The sequence below is a fragment of the Zootoca vivipara genome, chromosome 3 (assembly GCF_965207765.1).
Source record: "Zootoca vivipara chromosome 3, rZooViv2.hap1.1, whole genome shotgun sequence".
Taxonomy (NCBI): Eukaryota; Metazoa; Chordata; class Lepidosauria; order Squamata; family Lacertidae; genus Zootoca; species Zootoca vivipara.
In genome coordinates, this window is record NC_142586.1 from 38462726 (window position 1) to 38480878 (window position 18153).

General features: G+C 43.2%; 1 protein-coding gene and 1 long non-coding RNA gene across 4 annotated transcripts in view; one reads left to right on the top strand and one right to left on the bottom strand.

Moving 5' to 3' along the window:
* Window positions 1-13309, bottom strand: part of IBTK (inhibitor of Bruton tyrosine kinase) — a 53556-nt gene extending 40247 nt beyond the window's left edge. For 2 of the 3 annotated variants that reach the window (XM_088665925.1, XM_035109524.3), the window contains exons 1-4: window positions 13046-13281; window positions 2746-3412; window positions 1105-1201; window positions 475-599 (exon numbers count right to left, since the gene is read on the bottom strand). In XM_088665925.1, the coding sequence (XP_088522051.1) occupies window positions 475-599; window positions 1105-1201; window positions 2746-3069 (546 nt within the window). In that variant the 5' untranslated portion in view covers window positions 3070-3412; window positions 13046-13281. Of the gene's footprint in view, window positions 1-474; window positions 600-1104; window positions 1202-2745; window positions 3413-13045 lie in introns of all 3 variants that reach the window. The other variant, XM_088665926.1, reaches the window with a different exon arrangement.
* A 35-nt stretch (window positions 13310-13344) lies between these two features.
* LOC148686222 (uncharacterized) lies at window positions 13345-14529 on the top strand. Its single transcript, XR_015948920.1, has 2 exons — window positions 13345-13616; window positions 14274-14529. It is a non-coding gene; the product is annotated as an uncharacterized LOC148686222 (long non-coding RNA).
* Window positions 14530-18153: the final 3624 nt, after the last annotated feature.

Consider the following 18153-nt stretch of genomic DNA (forward strand, 5'->3'; position numbering starts at 1 on the left):
TCATGAATTAACATTACTTATTATCATCACCATGAAGTAATATATAATGAACTAACAAATGGAGCAGAGAAAATTCCAATAACTAAACCAGATTTTCTTCAGAAAAGGAAATACTAAAAGGTGTGTACTTATGCTAACAAATCACTGATGAGAGTAGAGAAAATGCTGAGGCTGCTTGCTTTCCCACCCACACCAGCTATTGAGATTTAATGCCAGGTGTATTGAGAGAGGGTGGAAGAACAGAAGCAGGGGGTGGGCTGTTTCTGCTTTGTAAGTCACAGAAAAATAGGGGAAGAGGATGGAGGACAGAAGTGAAGCAAAGACACATGATAAACTGGGATTCTAAGGTCTAAGACCTGCGACTAAGCCCTATATTTGGCATAAGAGGGGACTACAAATGCTTTGAAGGTTGGGGGCTTGAGGGAGTTTACCATGCTAGCCCTGGATGTTTTGTTGTGTATATATATTAATTACCTGTTTAACATAAACACCATTCCTAGGAAAGAGATCCACCAGCTCAGGATGATATTTACTCTGTTGACCACCATGTCCCAAAGTAAAATTTATATTGTTTCCCCAGGTGTAGACATCTGTGGGATCTAACACAAAATCATGACTTCCATTTGAATCCTCATTCTCATATGCACACAATGCGTTATTTTAAATGCACTTCTACTTTCTGTTGAATGGATTCTTTCCAGATATCCTGCAAAACTAGGCAAAAGGCCTAGAAGACTATCAGGGTTTTTTTATTACAGCAAAATTACATACCTGAGCATTTACCTAAAATAACATAATCCCAACATTCTCAAGATATATATGGACGAGAACTAAGTCACTGAACATAGCTTAAGTATCAACAAGCATGCATGTACACACACAATTTCAATAAATGTAGTTTCAACATGCTGTTTTAAGGTATGATTTAGGCCCCTCGGGATTCAGAGGAGAGGCTAACCCAGCACCCAACACCTAACATTGCACTGCACTTCATAAAACATACATTTTATAAAACATAGCTTTTCCTGCATGTTCAAAATATAGTTATTTCTTCATGTTCAAATTTGTACCAGTAAGCATAATGATCCTCTTATGGTGACATACCTGTATTCTTAAAAATGACATGGGCTGGTCTGTCCTTCATTACAAGATCCAAAGCAGACAAGCCTTCTTTGTCCTGCATATACAAGTTCACACCATGCTGAGAACAAACGGAGGAGAGGAAGAGGAGAGGAAGTGAAAACTGATAATCCAGTTTTGTTTCTTATTCCACCAATCTTCTAATCTAAATTAGCTCATTCATATTTTTATAGGTGTCTGAAACCTCCAAGACTCATAAACTGAAGCATCATCCTGCCAAGACACAGGTATTATTGGTGAACAGTTTTATGTTTTGGTTGGGGGGTGAGGGACACTCCTTCTACCACCTGAGGCACCTCTAGACATGCCCCCCCATTCTCCTTAGACAGGTCTAATATGTTATATGCTGTGAGCTGCCTTTGAAGTCAGCTGCTAGGCTAACTTTATGTAGGCATTGGGCACATATCTTGTTGTGCTTAAAGGGGTCCACTGACATGATCTGTTTCATTTTTTCTCAAACTTGAGTCCCCAGCTGTTAGACTACAAAGTCTATCATCCCTAGCTAGCAGAACTAGTAGACAGGGGCGATGGGAGTTGTAGTCCAACAACAGCTGAGGAGGCAACTGATCTATGGAAAATAGACTGAGAGACTAAGGGAGGCAAGCAAAGGCCACCTCTGAGCATGGCTCAGCTGAACGATCTGCTCCTCTCACAGGGCCTTCTACCATCAAGTGCTCTATGCGAAGGAGTGTGATAATTACATGTTTATATGTATATATATTTATTGCATTGCATTAATGTATTTTCTTATTTGTAAGCTGCCTTGGAATGATTTGGATAGCTAGGTAGCTCAGTTGGCTAGAGCATTTATCGTGAAAAGCAGAATATAAATAATTGTAACAAAAAAGGAAGCAAGAACAATTCAAATTGGGGCTAGTTACATTTAAAGCCCCTACACCCACCAGCCTTACCCAACCTGGTGCTCTTCAGATGCTTTGTACTACAATTCCCATCAGTCCCAAGAGGCACAACTGTGTTGTGAACTGGTCCAAAACATTTGGAGGAGACCAGTTTAGAGAAGACTAACAAGCAGAATCTATAACTGTTCTTCACTTGAAAACAACTTCAAATGGATCAAAAAGAAAACGAGACAAACAGACAAAAACCTAGAACAAACTTTAAGCCATCTGTAGTTCACCATGCCTCTACCTTGCCTGCAATAGCAGGGAATGATTCATTTTGACATCAGACTCAAACATTATACAGAAGACTTCCTGTTAAGATTTCCCCCCTACATATTATTCAACAGAACAATCAAGTTTAATTTTATTTGAACAAACCATGACAGCCTAATAAAAAGATATGTGCAACTGAAAGAATGACCACATGGGATTTGGCAGGTGGGCGGTATTCCATCAGCACAAGGATTTTCACTTGTGGTTACTTTCCTTGCTTCTCCCCACATGCTCTCCGCAAGAGATGGAGAGAACGTTCTATTGCGCAAGAGTAAATGCTTGCACTAACATAACATTCACCTGAGCGCTACATTGGATTCCATCCAACTGCTTATATACAGGACAGCCTGATTTTGCTCAGCCCTTGGTTCCTAAAGTCTTGAGGCCAAATGCATATTCATAACAGCACTAAGAATTGCAAAATACCAACCTTCAGTAGCGACCACGCACAGTCTATATGACCATAGAAAATGCCACGGTGTAAAGCTGTCCATCCAGACTCCTTGTCTTTTGCCAACAAATCCACTCCATTTGTTTCTATCAGCCAGTCTAGCACCCCTTTCTTACCACAGGAAGAGGCAAGATGAAGGGCGTTCCTGCCAAAGATATCCTTGCTTGTTGCGGCATTGTAGCAGTGAGAAGTGAGGAAGGCCTTGATTTGGCCTTCACTCCCTTGAGTTATGACAGAAACAATATCCAAAGCATGCTGCAGTGATCGACACTTCAAAGTACAGTCAGGCATCAAAGAAGTCATCTTACGCTTTACTGCACTACTCTACTGTACAAGAGAAACCCCTGTAAAACACAGACAAGGGAACTCTGCTTTGTGCCCCTTCTTCACAAGAAAATCATGATTTTCAGGAACAGTCTTTATTCAGTTGCAGAAAGCTGCCATGGGAATTATTGTGCTGTTAAGGCTTGGCACTTAAAAAAATAAATATTTTCATCAATATAAATTCAAGAGTTCATTTCTTTATCTACAAAATACCATATAGTTGAGGAAGAAAAAGTTTCCAAAAGGCAATAAAGGTGTGAGGAGGGGGATTCCCCCTCCACACTGGCTAGTTCTTTCAGATATCCATAATTGCAAGGGAGATCTGCAAGAAGAGAAATGGGAGAAAAATGAGATTAGGAAATGTTCAGAATATCAGCAACTGTGTTTCAAGGATTTATTGATTATTTTTTCCTGGCCTCCCTCTTAAAGATGAAGGCAGCAAACAATGGATAAAACAAAAACAAAACAACATCTTAAACAATTCCAATACAGATGCAAATTGGGAATTTATGTGAAACACTACTCTGCACCCACCCCACACTGGCAAAGAGAATACTATGTTAATTGTGCTAGAGCAAACAGACAATTTATATTATATGTACATGCCACCCAGACATCACATTGACATTTTACTTTCAACTATGTCAGATTCAAGCCCTCTGGTATAGGAGGAAGCACAAAACATTTGGATAGAAAATTGAAACTCTGAACTGGATTTCTAAGACCAGAATGATGTGCCTTCTGTGTTCTGCAGACACTTCAGTTTTTACCATTACACCTACCCATATCCCCCACCTTTTTGGGCACCCTCACCCTTCAAGCATTTTCTTGTACCACCCTAGCAATAACTAAATCATACATACACACAATCTATGCCAGCTTCTTCTTTGTGAGCCCTCTCCATGAGGGTGGCAACACAAGAACAGGACTTTTCTGTAGTGGCTCACCATTTGTGGAATGGTCTCCCCATCTTTATATTTCTTTAGGCGCCAGACATAACTATAACCAGGCCTTTGGCCTTTAATTATCTGTGGCAGTGACCTTTCAGAAGTGGGATGCTTTTAATGTATTTCTCTTTCCTCTTGGTTCGAATATGAGGAAAGAGGTTGACTGTAAGTTGCTTTGGGTGCCCTGAGCAAGATAAGGTGACTGACAAATTTAAAAATAAAATAATAAGTACACATTTTTTTCTTAAAAAAATATGGAAATAAACAAGATTTAAACTACATGCTTCTATTCTATTTATACATACATTTAAGTATGTTTAATCTTTGTCCCAAGTACTACATATTCACTAACTAATTTACTGACATATTATGTGAACTTGCTTTTGGAGATATATTACATCCATAACTTGTTTGCATTTTTATATCCTCAAGTATAACTTTGTTCATCACTGCACTATTCAAAATTTTCATAAATCACATGATGCTCAGGCAATATTAACTCTATCTCCCCTTTCCAACTTTGGCTTTCAGACTTGATCAATAAGTGATATACATATAACTGAACATACAACTGAACTTACAGAAAACAGAAAGCAAATCCATCTCAGCATCTTATGCTTTGATAAAGTACCTCACTCTGTGACTCCTAAATCTCAATAATGTTTAATTTGTCTCAAAAAAGATAATGTAGAGCTGGAGCAAGTTCATAAATGGACAACTAAAATGATCAAGGGGTGGAACAAGTTCCCTATGATGCAAAGTTACAAGATTTGGGGCTTTTTAATTGAAAAATGAGGCAAATAAGGATAGAAAGGATAGAAAGGCAAAGATGATGCACGGTATGGAGAAAACAGATTGGGAATGTCCGATGAAGCTGAATGTTGAGTGATTCAGGGCAGACAAAACAAAATACCAAGGAAGCTGCCTTATACCTAGTCAGACCACTGGTCCATCAGTGGCTCTCCAGGGTTTCAGACAGAGGTCTCTCCCAGCCCAACTAGGGATGCTGAGGACTGAACCTGGGACCTTCTGTATGCAAAGCAGATGCTCTAATAATGAGCTATGGCTCTTCCTTCAAGTGCTTCTTCACACAGTGCTTAGCTAAACACCCACAAGATGTAGTCATGGACAGCAACTTGGACGGATTTAGAAGCTCAGACAAATTCAGAATGGCTACTAGCCATGACGGCTATGTTTTGCCCCCACTGTTGGAGGCAGTATCCCTCTGAATACCAGATTTCATGTAGAAGAAACAAAAATTCAAATGCTGAATTAAAATTGAGTGACCAAAACCGCAAAGCAATCAAGAGGCTATTGCCAGACATGTAACAGAAAGAGACTCTTAACTAGGGACTTTTCTTACTTGCTCATTACCAGCAGTTGTGGCTTGGTGGGCCTGATGCAACACATCATCATATTTGTTTCAAGTTTTATATGGTCTCTGACTTGCCCTGCCTCATATTTCACACACTCATGTCCATTTTTAAATACGACACCAGCATGTAAACACACACACATGCACACACTACCCATATCGGATTTCATGCAATTGGTGTTCTATTTAAACTAAGGTGCCTATGCACATGTAGACACCTACAAACAGGTTTAAATGTGACACTAAGTACATAAACCTCACACGGGTAATGTTTTCTTTATGCTTCTTTATATGCCTGGCCTCATGTTTAATCAGGCAAAAGGAACTTGGGCTACAACCTGTTCTTTTTAATTTGTGAAGTGATATGTGTGCTTACCGATTGCATTTCACAAGAACCTGCCTTCAATACTTTTTAATGTTAAAGTGCACTTGCAAATGAAGTTGCTCTGTGCATCTGTCTGTGAGACACCTGTACACCCACACCCTGTTAGTCACTACACTAGCCAGCTCTCAAATTATGTAGGCATGTTGTTGGCATCCATCTGTTTTGAGAGACAATGGAAGAGTGCACCAACAGGGGTAAATTCAAACTGCTGGAGAGTTACAGTACCTACTGTGGCTGTAGAAACCAATATGGGAGAGACATGTTTTATTGCAGCTGGAGCAGATGAAGGTGTCCAGTTTCACTGTTACAGATGCCCCATGGCGTTTTTTTCTCTGCTCTTCTCCCTGTGGTCATGTAGGCTTATATGTATCTATAAAAATGTAACAAGGGCATGTGGGTTTGTGTCCACTTTTCTCCGAAACCGCTTCACCGATTCCTTTCAGATTTGAACACAACGTCCAAAGCAAATGTCCGAAGGCTCTTATAAAGTTTTCAAAGACAGGTGTCACACCTCCGCCAGGTGAGACCCCCAAAAACCCCTGTTCCAGAACACACCACTCAGCCAAAAGTGCATGCTGGGAAAAGAACCAGGTTGCAAACCAGCGCCCTCTAGCAGCGGCTACACTGGTACTACACTTATAGAACCTTCCCTCTAAACAGCACCTCGGCTGCCGTTTACATACTAAGCCGAAGCCTTTACAGACTAGGCCAAATGGAGGCTGAAGCCTTTACAGACTAGGTACTGACTCGCCTGGATGGGGGTTGGGGGGCAGGGGACGGGATACGTCAGGACACGGTGGGGGGAATCACAGGGATAAGCCGGGGGTGGGGGGAGGAAGGGGCGGGATACATCATGGTTCGGCACAGGGCAGTCACAGGAATTAGCCACAGCAACACATGGCAGGGCCAGCTAGTTTGCTTATAAAATTATAAACCACTTGATTAAAAAAAAACCATGGGCAATGTAGAAATATTATATATAAGCATGGCTAACATAAATTTTTGTGATTTTCACTACAAGCTCTCAAACTTCATAGTTAGTATTGATCCAGAAATATTTTATCCCATCAACTATGATATTTTCAAAGAACCACTGATTGTTATAATCCTATTATAGGAAAAGGGCAGAATATCAAATATTGGTTATAAAACCATCAAATACTTGAAGTGGAACCAAACCATCAAATGCCAAAGACAGCCTGTCAATTGGCAGTGAATTATATTTTATATTAATAATTCACACACACACTGTAACATCTGCAGCACTAAGATTTATAATGGCAAGCATATTTTATCACTTATTTCAATGGTTGTTTCAATGGTTGTCAAGTTAAAACTTGACAGCCTCCCTTTCAAAACTATACTTCTCAATTGGGGGCGGGGCGGGGTTTGAAGGGACAAAACATACAGCTAATGTGTTGCAACTGTCAGACTCCACAATTCAAAAGTGGGTTAGCAGCACTTACTTAACTTGTTGAGTTGACAGCAAAGGGCACAGAGGGAACAAACTGGAAGGCAGGACCGCATTAGTCAGAGTACTATTTAGGAACTTGCTATAAAAAAGTAAACTGCTGACATCATGAAGCATTTTTGACTCAGCAGTTCTCTCTTATCTGTTGCTTCACAAGTTGTGTAATAGTGATAGACAAATTCAGCATGCAAATGTTGTCTTACATATCTGTTTCACTGTAAACCAGCCTGCATTCCTTGCCAATGAAATGGGCAATACGTTATTATTTAACAGTAATATATCCACATGTCATGGAAATGAGCACAAAACTAAAAATCTCTAGGTAAGACACATCAAAAAGAAATCTTAATACAAAGCAGACTTCAAGGGATCATGAACATTAAAATGAAAATGACTATCCAAGCAGATCAGGCCATTGGGGGGGGATGCAATAAAGCTGAACTCCAGCATTTTCTGGAAAGTTATGATTCATCTCAATTATGATCAACACCAGATGCTTCCAAAAGGTAGGAAAGTGTGCATCTAATTATTTAACAAAATACAGGAAACCTCCTACTTTGCTCTTCAACTACTATCTACAATTATCATTTTTATTATGGTGTTACAGCAAAGGTAATCAAGTAGTGTTACAAAGTAGGTAAATGTCATGTTTTATAAGCAAACAAATAAAAATGCTAAAATATCAATGCAAAATATTTTTAAAATCACACAGATGTTGACCTGAATTATGTTGTCACTACAAGGTTCACATTGCAGCTAATCAGGAAATGCTTCTTTTATGACTAAACGTGTAATCAATAGCAACACGTTTTCATTTAGAATCAAACAGATAAAAGGCTCATTGTACACAAAATTATAGTGAAACCCAGATTATGTTTTTGCTACCACACTAGTAAAAACAACAAAGAATACGAGCAAATCTGTCTTGTAGAATCACTTACACTACCACAAGCTCTTAAAACCAGTGTGCCTTACCACCAAAGAAGCCATTTGCTCTGTAGGCATTTTTTTTTGCAAAGCATTTATATTTCTGTTTCTGCCATGCAGTGGCCCAAATGTAGCACCTATATTTATGATTGACAGGCGCCTATTTCACAGCAAGGACTTTGTGTAACCTCTTGACTTTTTAGAACTGTATGATTTCAAGAAGCTAGTTCTAAGTCATTTCTTGTGCAGCAGCACAGGTCTGGGGGCTGGTCTCAGGGAAACCTTGAGCCCTTGTTCTTGGACAAAATCACTCAAAAGTCTGTTTCGGAAGAGAAACTGTAAAGTGAGCATGGTAGTGGGTTTGTCTAACCCAGGGGTTGTCAACCTGGTCCCTACCACCCACTAGTGGGTGTTTCAGGATTCTAGGTGGGCAGTAGGGGGTTCTAAGGCACAAGCCAAACCTCCTTTCGTTGAGCACTGGTGGGCGGTAAGGAAATTTTACCATCAAGAAAGATACATTAGTGGGCAGAGGTGGCGCTGTGGGTTAAACCACTGAGCCTAGGGCTTGCTGATCAGAAGGTTGGCGGTTCGAATCCCTGCAATGGGGTGAGCTCCCGTTGCTCGGTCCCAGCTCCTGCCCACCTAGCAGTTCAAAAGCACATCAAAGTGCAAGTAGATAAATAGGGACCGCTCCAGCGGGAAGGTAAACAGCGTTTCGGTGCGCTGCTCTGGTTCGCCAAAAGCAGCTTTGTCATGCTGGCCACATGACCTGGAAGCTGTCTGCGGACAAACGCTGGCTCCCTCGGCCTATAGAGCGAGATGAGCGCCGCAACCCCAGTCGGACACGACTGGACCTGATGGTCAGGGGCCCCTTTACCTTTACCCCTGGTCTAACCAATGCTGATGTAAAGTTGCACCAACAAAATGTAAAGAGAATTTAAAGGGGCAAGCAAAGCAATCTCTGAACTGTAATAGTTATAGCAGGTAACGGTATCAGGTAGCTCATTTACTTGTACAGGTATTTGTTCTATTATTGCAATCACAGGAAGTACAAAACAGAACTACGAAACTTATTGGCAAAGGAAACAGTTCAGGCAATTTAAAGATACCAATAAAAAAACCAATTCAAATTTCCTCATGAACAAACAGACATATTAATTGGTTTCAATCAGTTGAAGAAGCTATACATGACTATCTTGCTGCTCACATCAATACATTGGCTGCAGCATCCTCCCCCATTGTTCAGCCCTGACACTGAGATCCAGCGCTGAGGGCCTTCTGGTAGTTCCCTCATTGCGAGAAGTGACGTTACAGGGAACCAGACAGAGGGCCTTCTCGGTAGTGGGGCCCGCCCTGTGGAATGCCCTCCCATCAGATATCAAGAAAATAAGCAGCTATCCCATTTTTAAAAGACATCTGAAGGCAGCCCTGTTTAGGGAAGTTTTTAATATTTAATGCTGTATTATTTTAAACACTTGATTGGGTGCAGCCCAGAGTGGCTGGGGAAACTTAGCCAGATGGACGGGGTATAAATAATAAATTATTATTATTATATTATCCTGCAGCAGCTCCACATCAAGTATATTGTTGTTGTTGTTTAGTCGTTTAGTCATGTCCGACTCTTCATGATCCCTTGGACCAGAGCACACCAGGCATCAAGTACATTACAATGGTCTATTCTGGAAGTTGACAGATGTATAACTGAAGCCATACTATCCCTGTTCAGAAAAGCATTTTGTAATTGATGTGCACCAACTGAAGCTGGACATAGGCACTCTTAGCCATTAAAGTCACTCGGGACACAAATGTCCATAATGGTTCTAGGAGCAACCTGCAAACTACAAACCTGCTCCTCCAAGGGGAGGTAATATGGTGATAGGAAAAAACAAGAGTGGCCAGTCATGCAAGAAAGACTAGAATCATTTATTTGTTCTAATGCCAAACAACAGTATGCTATGTTCCAGCCCCACAGTCCTTTCCAGCCATTAAAGGAGAGAACCCAATTTAAAGTGTCAACAACCATGCAACACAACAATATAAGCAGGCATTGGCACAGACTCTACCCACCCCCCTTGCCCCCGCAACACCCAGATGTCCACAAACAACAGCAAGGGTACAGTGAGGAGACTGTGAACAAAGAAGTCTCTGATCAAACCCCAGGCCATTGCGGATCACAGGAAGTCAAAAAGCAATACCAAATAGTTTCTATCAATGCAAGCTCTTGTCCTATACCAGAAGCACTCCGGAGGAGATATGGTTCAGTAGTAAAACACATGTTTGCATACAAAAGGTACCAGGTTCAATCCCTGCCATCTCCAGGTTGGACCGAGAGAGGCTGCCGTTTGAAAACCTGTAAAGTTGCTGCCAGCCAGTGGCGGCAGTGGCGGAGCTTCATGCTCTGGCACCAGGGGCGGGGCTGGTGCCTGTTCTGGGGGCGGGATGCGCCTCCCGGAGGGGCAGGGGACACGTTCCAGGGCTGTGGCACACCTCCCGGAGGTCCACATTCCGGGGGTGGGGCGCGCCTCCCGGAGGGGTGTAACACGCATTCTGGGGGCGGGGTGCATGCCCGCGATGGCGCCCCTTGGAGCCCACCGCTTGGGGCGGCCTGCCCCCACCGTCCCTATCTTCCTACGCCCCTGAGTGTTGGCAATTATGAGCTAGAAAGACCTATGGTTTCACTCAGTATAGGGCAGTATCCTATGTTTCCTTAAGGCTGAACTCTCAGTAGTTATTAGTGCACTAGCTTATATGGCTTATGTCAGGCATCCCCAAACTTCGGCCCTCCAGATGTTTTGGGCTACAATTCCTATCTTCCCTGACCACTGGTCCTGTTAGCTAGGGATCATGGGAGTTGTAGGCCAAAACATCTGGAGGGCCGCAGTTTGGGGATGCCTGGCTTATGTTATGTTTCCTTCAGATTGCTTGCTCAGCTGAGTTGCCAACTTGGAAGAAGTAGAATCTTGGATTGGACATGCTTACAATATTAAATTCTCTATTCCTTTCTTCTCATGCTTTTAGTCTTTTGACTAGGGAAACATTAAGTAGCTAAGGTTTTGCCTTTAGTCCTTTGAATATTCAAGTTCAATAAAATTGAGACTTCCAAAAATCAGCACAATGTCTTCATTCCCAAGGAGTTGTTCTAAAATCACTGCTCTGAAACCACCACTACAGTGTATCTAGACCCGTGGTTCCCAACATGGGGCACCCACCCCACAGAAGGGCAATTTGATTTTTAAGGGGGGCAATTTGAGAATGAGTTATTAACAGTTAATGGCCTTTTAGGCTTCCTCCACGCGAACAGGAGTTTACTTTTTGAATAATAAGAATTATATGTCATGGGGGGATCAGGATTTTAGAGATGCTTAGGTGGGGCATGGCCAAAAAAAGGTTGGGAACCACTGATCTAGACCCATTTAAATCTGCATTCAGTCCTGGTTTTGCAATCAAAACTGCCTTGGTCACCTGGTTAATGGCATTTGTTAGGGAAGAGGACAACCCTATTGATATCAATAACCTGCTCTAGATGCAGTTGCACTCTCCCTGGAAGAGCAGGTTTGTAGTTTGCAGGTTGCTCCTAGAACCATTGTGGACATTTGTGTCCCAAGTGACTTTAATGGCTAAGAGTGCTTATGTGCAGCTTCAGTTGGTGCACCAATTACAACAGGTTTTTCTGAACAGGAATGGTATGGCTTCAGTTATCCATCCTCTGTCAACTTCCAGAACAGACCATTGTAATGTACTTGATGTGGAGCTGCTGCAGGATGCTGCAGTCAATGTATTGATGTGAGCAGCAAGTTGGACATGTATAACTTTTATTCCCCAACTGATTGCAGGTCTAATTCAAGGTCCAATTCCATAAAAATCAATTATCAATGCAATATTAAAACAGCAATAAAAAGTGAAACAATGAGATGTCATAATTAATTAACAGAGTTGATGTACACAATCAAGATTTAGAGGTCTGAACTCTGCCTATACAACCAAGAACATTAGATTCCTTTTGCTCACTGTATTGTCAGTACTATTCTCTCTAAGCTGTACATTCCATTAAACAGATGACCTGCTCTGCTAGAGTGTACAATCAAAGTAAGGAGACCAAGGCGTTCCTGACCTAGACAGTGTAAACATTCAAGGCGAAAGTGTCCTCAGCATTATCCCTCAGTATGTTGCCCTTGGAACCAATGAAAGCAACACTACCCAATGGAGTTTTGCAGCGGAGTTCAAACTACAAGTCCTATTAGCAAAATGTTAAGGAACCACAAGGCACAGTGGCGGCCCTGAAAGTCAATCCTGCAAACTAGGTGTAGAAGCATCTAGAAAATGTATTTCCATATACAATTTCTTTTTTGGGGGGTGGAGAGGGAGAGAGGGGGAGAGAGAGAGAGAGAGAGAGAGAGAGAGAGAGAGAGAGAGAGAGAGAGAGAGAGAGAGAGAGAGAGAGAGAGAGAGAGAGAGAGAGAGGAGGGACTCTTTTCCCCCCTATAAAAATACAGGTGCCAAGTGTGTGTGTGTGTCCCACCCCACACCTCCATCTGAAGATTGCAATCTTTTATTTTTCTGGCAGAGCTTCTGCAGTCTGGGAAAAAAACAACTGCATGGCGAGGAGAAATGCAATCGGTGTGCAGCTCTTCCATTCAACGCCTGCCCATACTGGAACCGCCTGCACCTGTTGAATTCCTACCTGCCATGCAGCTGCTAGAAGCCCCCAGACCTCTGCCTGGGCGGTGGTCGGAGGTGGGAGGCTGGGGGACGAGGTAGCAACATTTCATGCCTGCTCCCCTGCCATCCCTCCCGCCGCCGCCCTCTCCCCCACCACCTCCCCCAGCAGAATCTTCTCCCCCCCCCCTCACCAGTCGCTAGATGAATGGGCTGGGACAGTCGCAAGAGGACACGCGCTGGGGGACGGGGAAGCTCATCCTCAGTGTCTCCGAAGGGCTCCGGGCCGAGCCAGGGCGACTGACGGCGGAGGGGAGAGAGCGGAGCCCAAGGCAGCAGCCAGGGAAGGAATCGGCCACGGTTGCAAACCCTCTCAGGAGGAGACGGAGCAGGGCAGGTTGAGTACAGCGGAGCAAAGGAGCGCGCGATTGGGCGAAGCGCTGAGTATCGCGAGCGCCTATTGGCCGGCGGGAGCCAACGCTCCGGCTTCTGCCTCTGGAGTCAGAAGCTATAAGGGGCTGACACGCAATAGGCCCTCTCCGGGCAGTAGGGCGAAGAGCCCCCCGGGAGGGGAAGGGGCGAGGGGGCTGGCTTCCCTCGCCGAGTCGCCGCTGCCGCCGCATCTTCCGGTCGGGTTGCAAGCGAAGCGTGCGGCGGCTGTTTCCCCCGAAGCGAAGCCCCTTTAAATAGCTTTAAACTGCCCAGGGCGAAGCAGCACAGGCAGCAATTCGGAGAGAGCGCAACCCTGTGCCTGTTTTTGCTCAGGTGCGGGGTCTGCCAAAAGGGGACTTGCTCTTCAGGGAGACGGGCAGGCTTGGGCTCTCTTTGCTGCAGAGCCGTCCCTTCTTGTTTCAATGGATGTCGCCTCAGGAAAACTGCGCACCGCGACCCCTCCTGTCTTATGTAATGTCCCTTCAGGAGTAAGACCCCCACCGGGTTGAGCTCAAGGTGCAGAGAGAGGATTGCAAACTTCCACTGGGTCGAAGGAAACCAGGAAGGCTAACCTTAGAAGCTGTAAACTCTGCTAATTTTAACAGGACTTCTTTGGTGACCTTCTGCGGGGGGGGGGGCATGACTCATGCAAAAGGAAATCGTAGTGGCACACAGCGGCCACACCCTCAAGCTTCTGGTGTTGAGCCCCTGCAAAAGCTTTTGAAAAGGCTGACGAGAAAATTAGTAGATAGGGAGCGTTTCTGAGGTCAGAATTAGCACTGGGGTGTAGAAGAACAGACTGTGGAAATAGATCTGAAAAATGAAGCATCTTTGTACAGCATTGCATCAGTTGCTTTTCCGATGGCTTTAAAAGGCCCGTTTCAGCTATTTCGGTATTTTTTGATCAAGGTTAAAAAAGATACTGTACAATAGATATCAAGCCATGGCGAAAACCACTGGGGTGATAATTATTTTTGTTTTTATATACAGGAAGACATGCACAGAGCAACTCTGTTCATGCCCATAGACCACATTACTGGAAAGCTGGAGAACATTTTAACTGTGGAAGAATCCTTCAGGTCCTCATTCCTTGATGACTTTGCAGGCGAATGTGTGAACGGATTTATTTTACTCAGCTTGTCTCTTCAGCAGTGGCAATTACTGCAATATTAAACTCAAAGCTATAGTGGATCAGTCCCATGCATGTACATCACTTCCTTCAATAAAGCCTATTAATTTTGGCCAATGCTGTTGATTAAAGCTAAATCAATCTAGATTTGTTAATGTAAATAGAAAATTGCAGGTGTGATGTCTTGTTTTCCTAAGTAAATAAATACTGTTCATTTTGCTGTTCAAATTTCATACCTCTCAGTGAAGATATCTGCCACACCTGCATATTCACCCTCCAGCATTTTTATTATTTTAAATTTCAAATTCCATCATCTTTTGGATCAGAAGAGGCCCAGCCAAGAAATCCCACTGTTGTTTATGTTAAAAAATGGAGCTAATCAGAGTTTTCAAGGCCAATAAGGTAAGGAAGGATCTTCATAGTGCTTGGGAAAAATCATTTTTTTTGCCACTAGATGTCACTATTGAGATATAGGTTCTCAAATTCACTGTTGATGTTGTTTGGAATTGTTAAAGATGCTTATTAAAAGTACCTGTTATCCACTTTTAGGTGCAGAACTAAAGTTAGATGCTACAGCAAAAAAAAATCAGCAAAATACAGTTTTAAATTTATGAACACATTTAATTTGCCATTCCAGCATATATTGAAAAAGTGGCATTTCCTGTTAGCACCATACTCGTGCTAACGTTGCAATGTTTGCCACTTAACCACTTCTCTGCAGCCATACTTGCTGAGCTAGCTAGAAAGGATGAAAGCATCTAAATTTCTCCTGTCACAAAATATTAGAGATTGAGGGTTGGGTGATGTGATATATCCACACAAGAAAAGCATTAGCTTGAGAAAAGGTCCTCTGGATCCTACACAACATATTAATAACTGCACAAATATTGCATCAAGGCAACCTGAAGGAGTGTCACCATCCCCATCGTTCAGCCCGGACACACAGGTCCTCCTCCAAGGGTCTTCTGCTGCCAGGGAACCAGGCAGAGGGCCTTCTCAGTAGTGGCGCCCTCCCTGTGGAATGCCCTCCCTTCAGATGTCAAGGAGATAAAGAATTACACAACTGAAGGCAACCCTGTATCAGGAGGTTTATAATGCTTTATGTTTTCGATATGCTGTAAGCTGTCCAGTGGCTGGGGAGGCACAGCCAGGTGGGCAGGGCATAAATAAAATCATCATAACGAATATGGAGAGGTCTGGCACAGTGGGACTTATTTTTGTTAATTCAGGGATCCAATTAACACTAGTGCATACTATATCAATGTCATTAGTTTAAAAAAGCAATTGCATTAACAAAGCAATCAAAGTCACTAACACTGTTAAAATAGTCTCCTAATGCCCTTCAGCATTATGATTGCCATCATTCAGTCCTCTGTGATTTCTTGAGCTCTCCTGTCTGTAGAATAAAAGGCAAAATCCTCCCACTCTTACAAGGTTCCCCAGATGCAAGTAGAATGTGTCATGCATTAAAGTATTTTCTTCATTTCAATGAAATGTTTTTATCAATTACTTTAATTCCTTGCCTCTACCTCATTTGCCCAATGAAAAAGATTTTTCAGCAAGAGCAATGTACTCTCATTTCCCAGAGTGCTTGGGGCATAGGAGATACCGTGTTTCCCCTTTTTTAAGACACCGTCTTATAACTTTTTTCCCTCAAAAAAACACACAGTGGCTTATTTTCAGGGGGTGTCTTTTTTTAAAAAAAGTGCTGGTACAACTGGGACCCACTGGCTCAGGACGCTCAGTGCTCTCTTTTGCGCGCTGCTGGGCGCGTTGTTGGCGCTGCCAGTTCCGAGCGCCTGCAGGGTGGGGTGGGGGTGGCAGTGCTTTAAACCCCCAACCCTTTAGAAAGCAATGGAAGTTATGGACCATAACAATCCTTAAGAGGCGCAGGTCTTAAAAAAACCCTGGTATCACCCTTGAAGCACAGCCTTCCAAAGTCAGGGGGGAAGAGGTCTGTTTAGACAAAGGAAAGGATCGGGGGTGATTCTGCGCCCTGGGACCCACAGAACTACTTTAAAAATCCCAACCTGGGGGGGGGGGTCAAATAGTGAAGCCCCATAGCCCTGTAGCAACAGAAGGCACATTCTGAAGCACCCGAGCTGTTCGGTTCCATAAAAAATCCAGGAATTGTAAAATTAACAACAATAATGGGGGGCACTCTATCCAAAGAGTTAAGAAGGAATGGGAAAGTGTTGAGTTATATATGGAAAAATATGGAAAGGAAAGTTAGTTAAAGATAAAAAATAAATAATTATCGCAAGGGAAAAAATAACATCATAAAGGGTAATAATATTAAATATAAAATAGACAACACAACAGAAAAAGCAAGTATATGACTAAATGAGATCGCACAGGAGTGAGGGAAGTGGGGAGAGATGGAGGGGGGTAAGGAATGGAAGGAGGCAATGGTTGGAGGAGGGTATAGGGGGATGAATTAAAGGAAAATTAAGACTGAGAGGCGCATGGTTTTTGTTTTTTAAAGATGCAAAGGCTTGCAATCAGCCAAAGTATAGAGCCCAACTTCCAGGAGACTGCGATCTACTTGCGGATTTATAAACTGGAGGTGATCTACCCCCGTTTTATTGGTGTTCAGGTCAGAGTTGTTTTTAGAGAGAGGAAATATCCCATTTTTGAGGTTAAAGTAAAAGTTCCTGACCTTTTTTTTATAATGAGGAAATGCTGCTAAAACTCCGTTCTTCATTCCACGAAGGGGAGAGGGGGCGGGGCCGGGTGCTCAAAGACAAAAGAAATGGAAAAGGAGATAGCGATCAACTGCAGCCTCCTGCAGCCGCCGGGAGAGGCAGGGGCTGCAGCCGAGTGCTGCTTCGCAAACAAACGGGGGAAAGTGCTTAGAACCCAGAGAATCCAGCTGAAAAACACGAAGCAGCAACAGCAATTGCACACACACCATCCCAAGCCAGCACAGTAACCAAGTCTCAAAAGCAAGAAAGGACTCAGCAAACACTGCTGCGGCCGGCGTTGCTGCTGCTGACTCGGGGAGCTCAGTGCTCTCTTCCGCACAGCGCCTATCACTATGGCTTATTTTCGGGGTACGGTTTATATTTCTCAAATGCTTAGAAATGCTGCTATGGCTTATTTTATGACTACGCCTTAAAAAGGGGGAAACACGGTAGCTGTAGCAAGAAGGTGTTTTAGGAAAATCCCTTTGGCACTTTTGCACAGGTAAGCCAAGAAGTAAGGCCATTCAGAGTTAAGGAATCTGCAGAACTAAATTCAGGAGGTCAGCTCGTTAGCAACGCTGCTTCAGCACATGGAACAACAGGCTGCCGTTGGAGATGGAGCTTTAAAAAAATGGCTTAATTAGCGTGGGCATGATAAATGGTCTTTGCAAAGATGTTATATTTAAAAAGAGGAAAGAATGCAAACCCATATGTGGAGGTAATGAGCCACAACCAGCCCTTCTCTCCCACCTACAGTGGCCCCTTTCATTTTGGTACTAAAGTTCCAATACATAAAGATCCTTAGTTTACCCTTGGAGCCATCATTTAGAGGTCGAGTGCAGGCGTTGCATGCAAAAAGCCTGACTTTTGATCCCTAGCATCTCTAGGTAGGTCTGAGAAAACTCAGATTTGAAACCCTGAAGAGCCGAGCCGCTGCCTTTCAGTGCATTTAATACTGAACTACGTGAACCAATTGTGTCAGGATAAGGTTTGGACCTTAGTGTCCGCCGTGGGGTGCTTGTACCTTCATTAAAGTAGCTCAGGAAAGAGAGGCTTT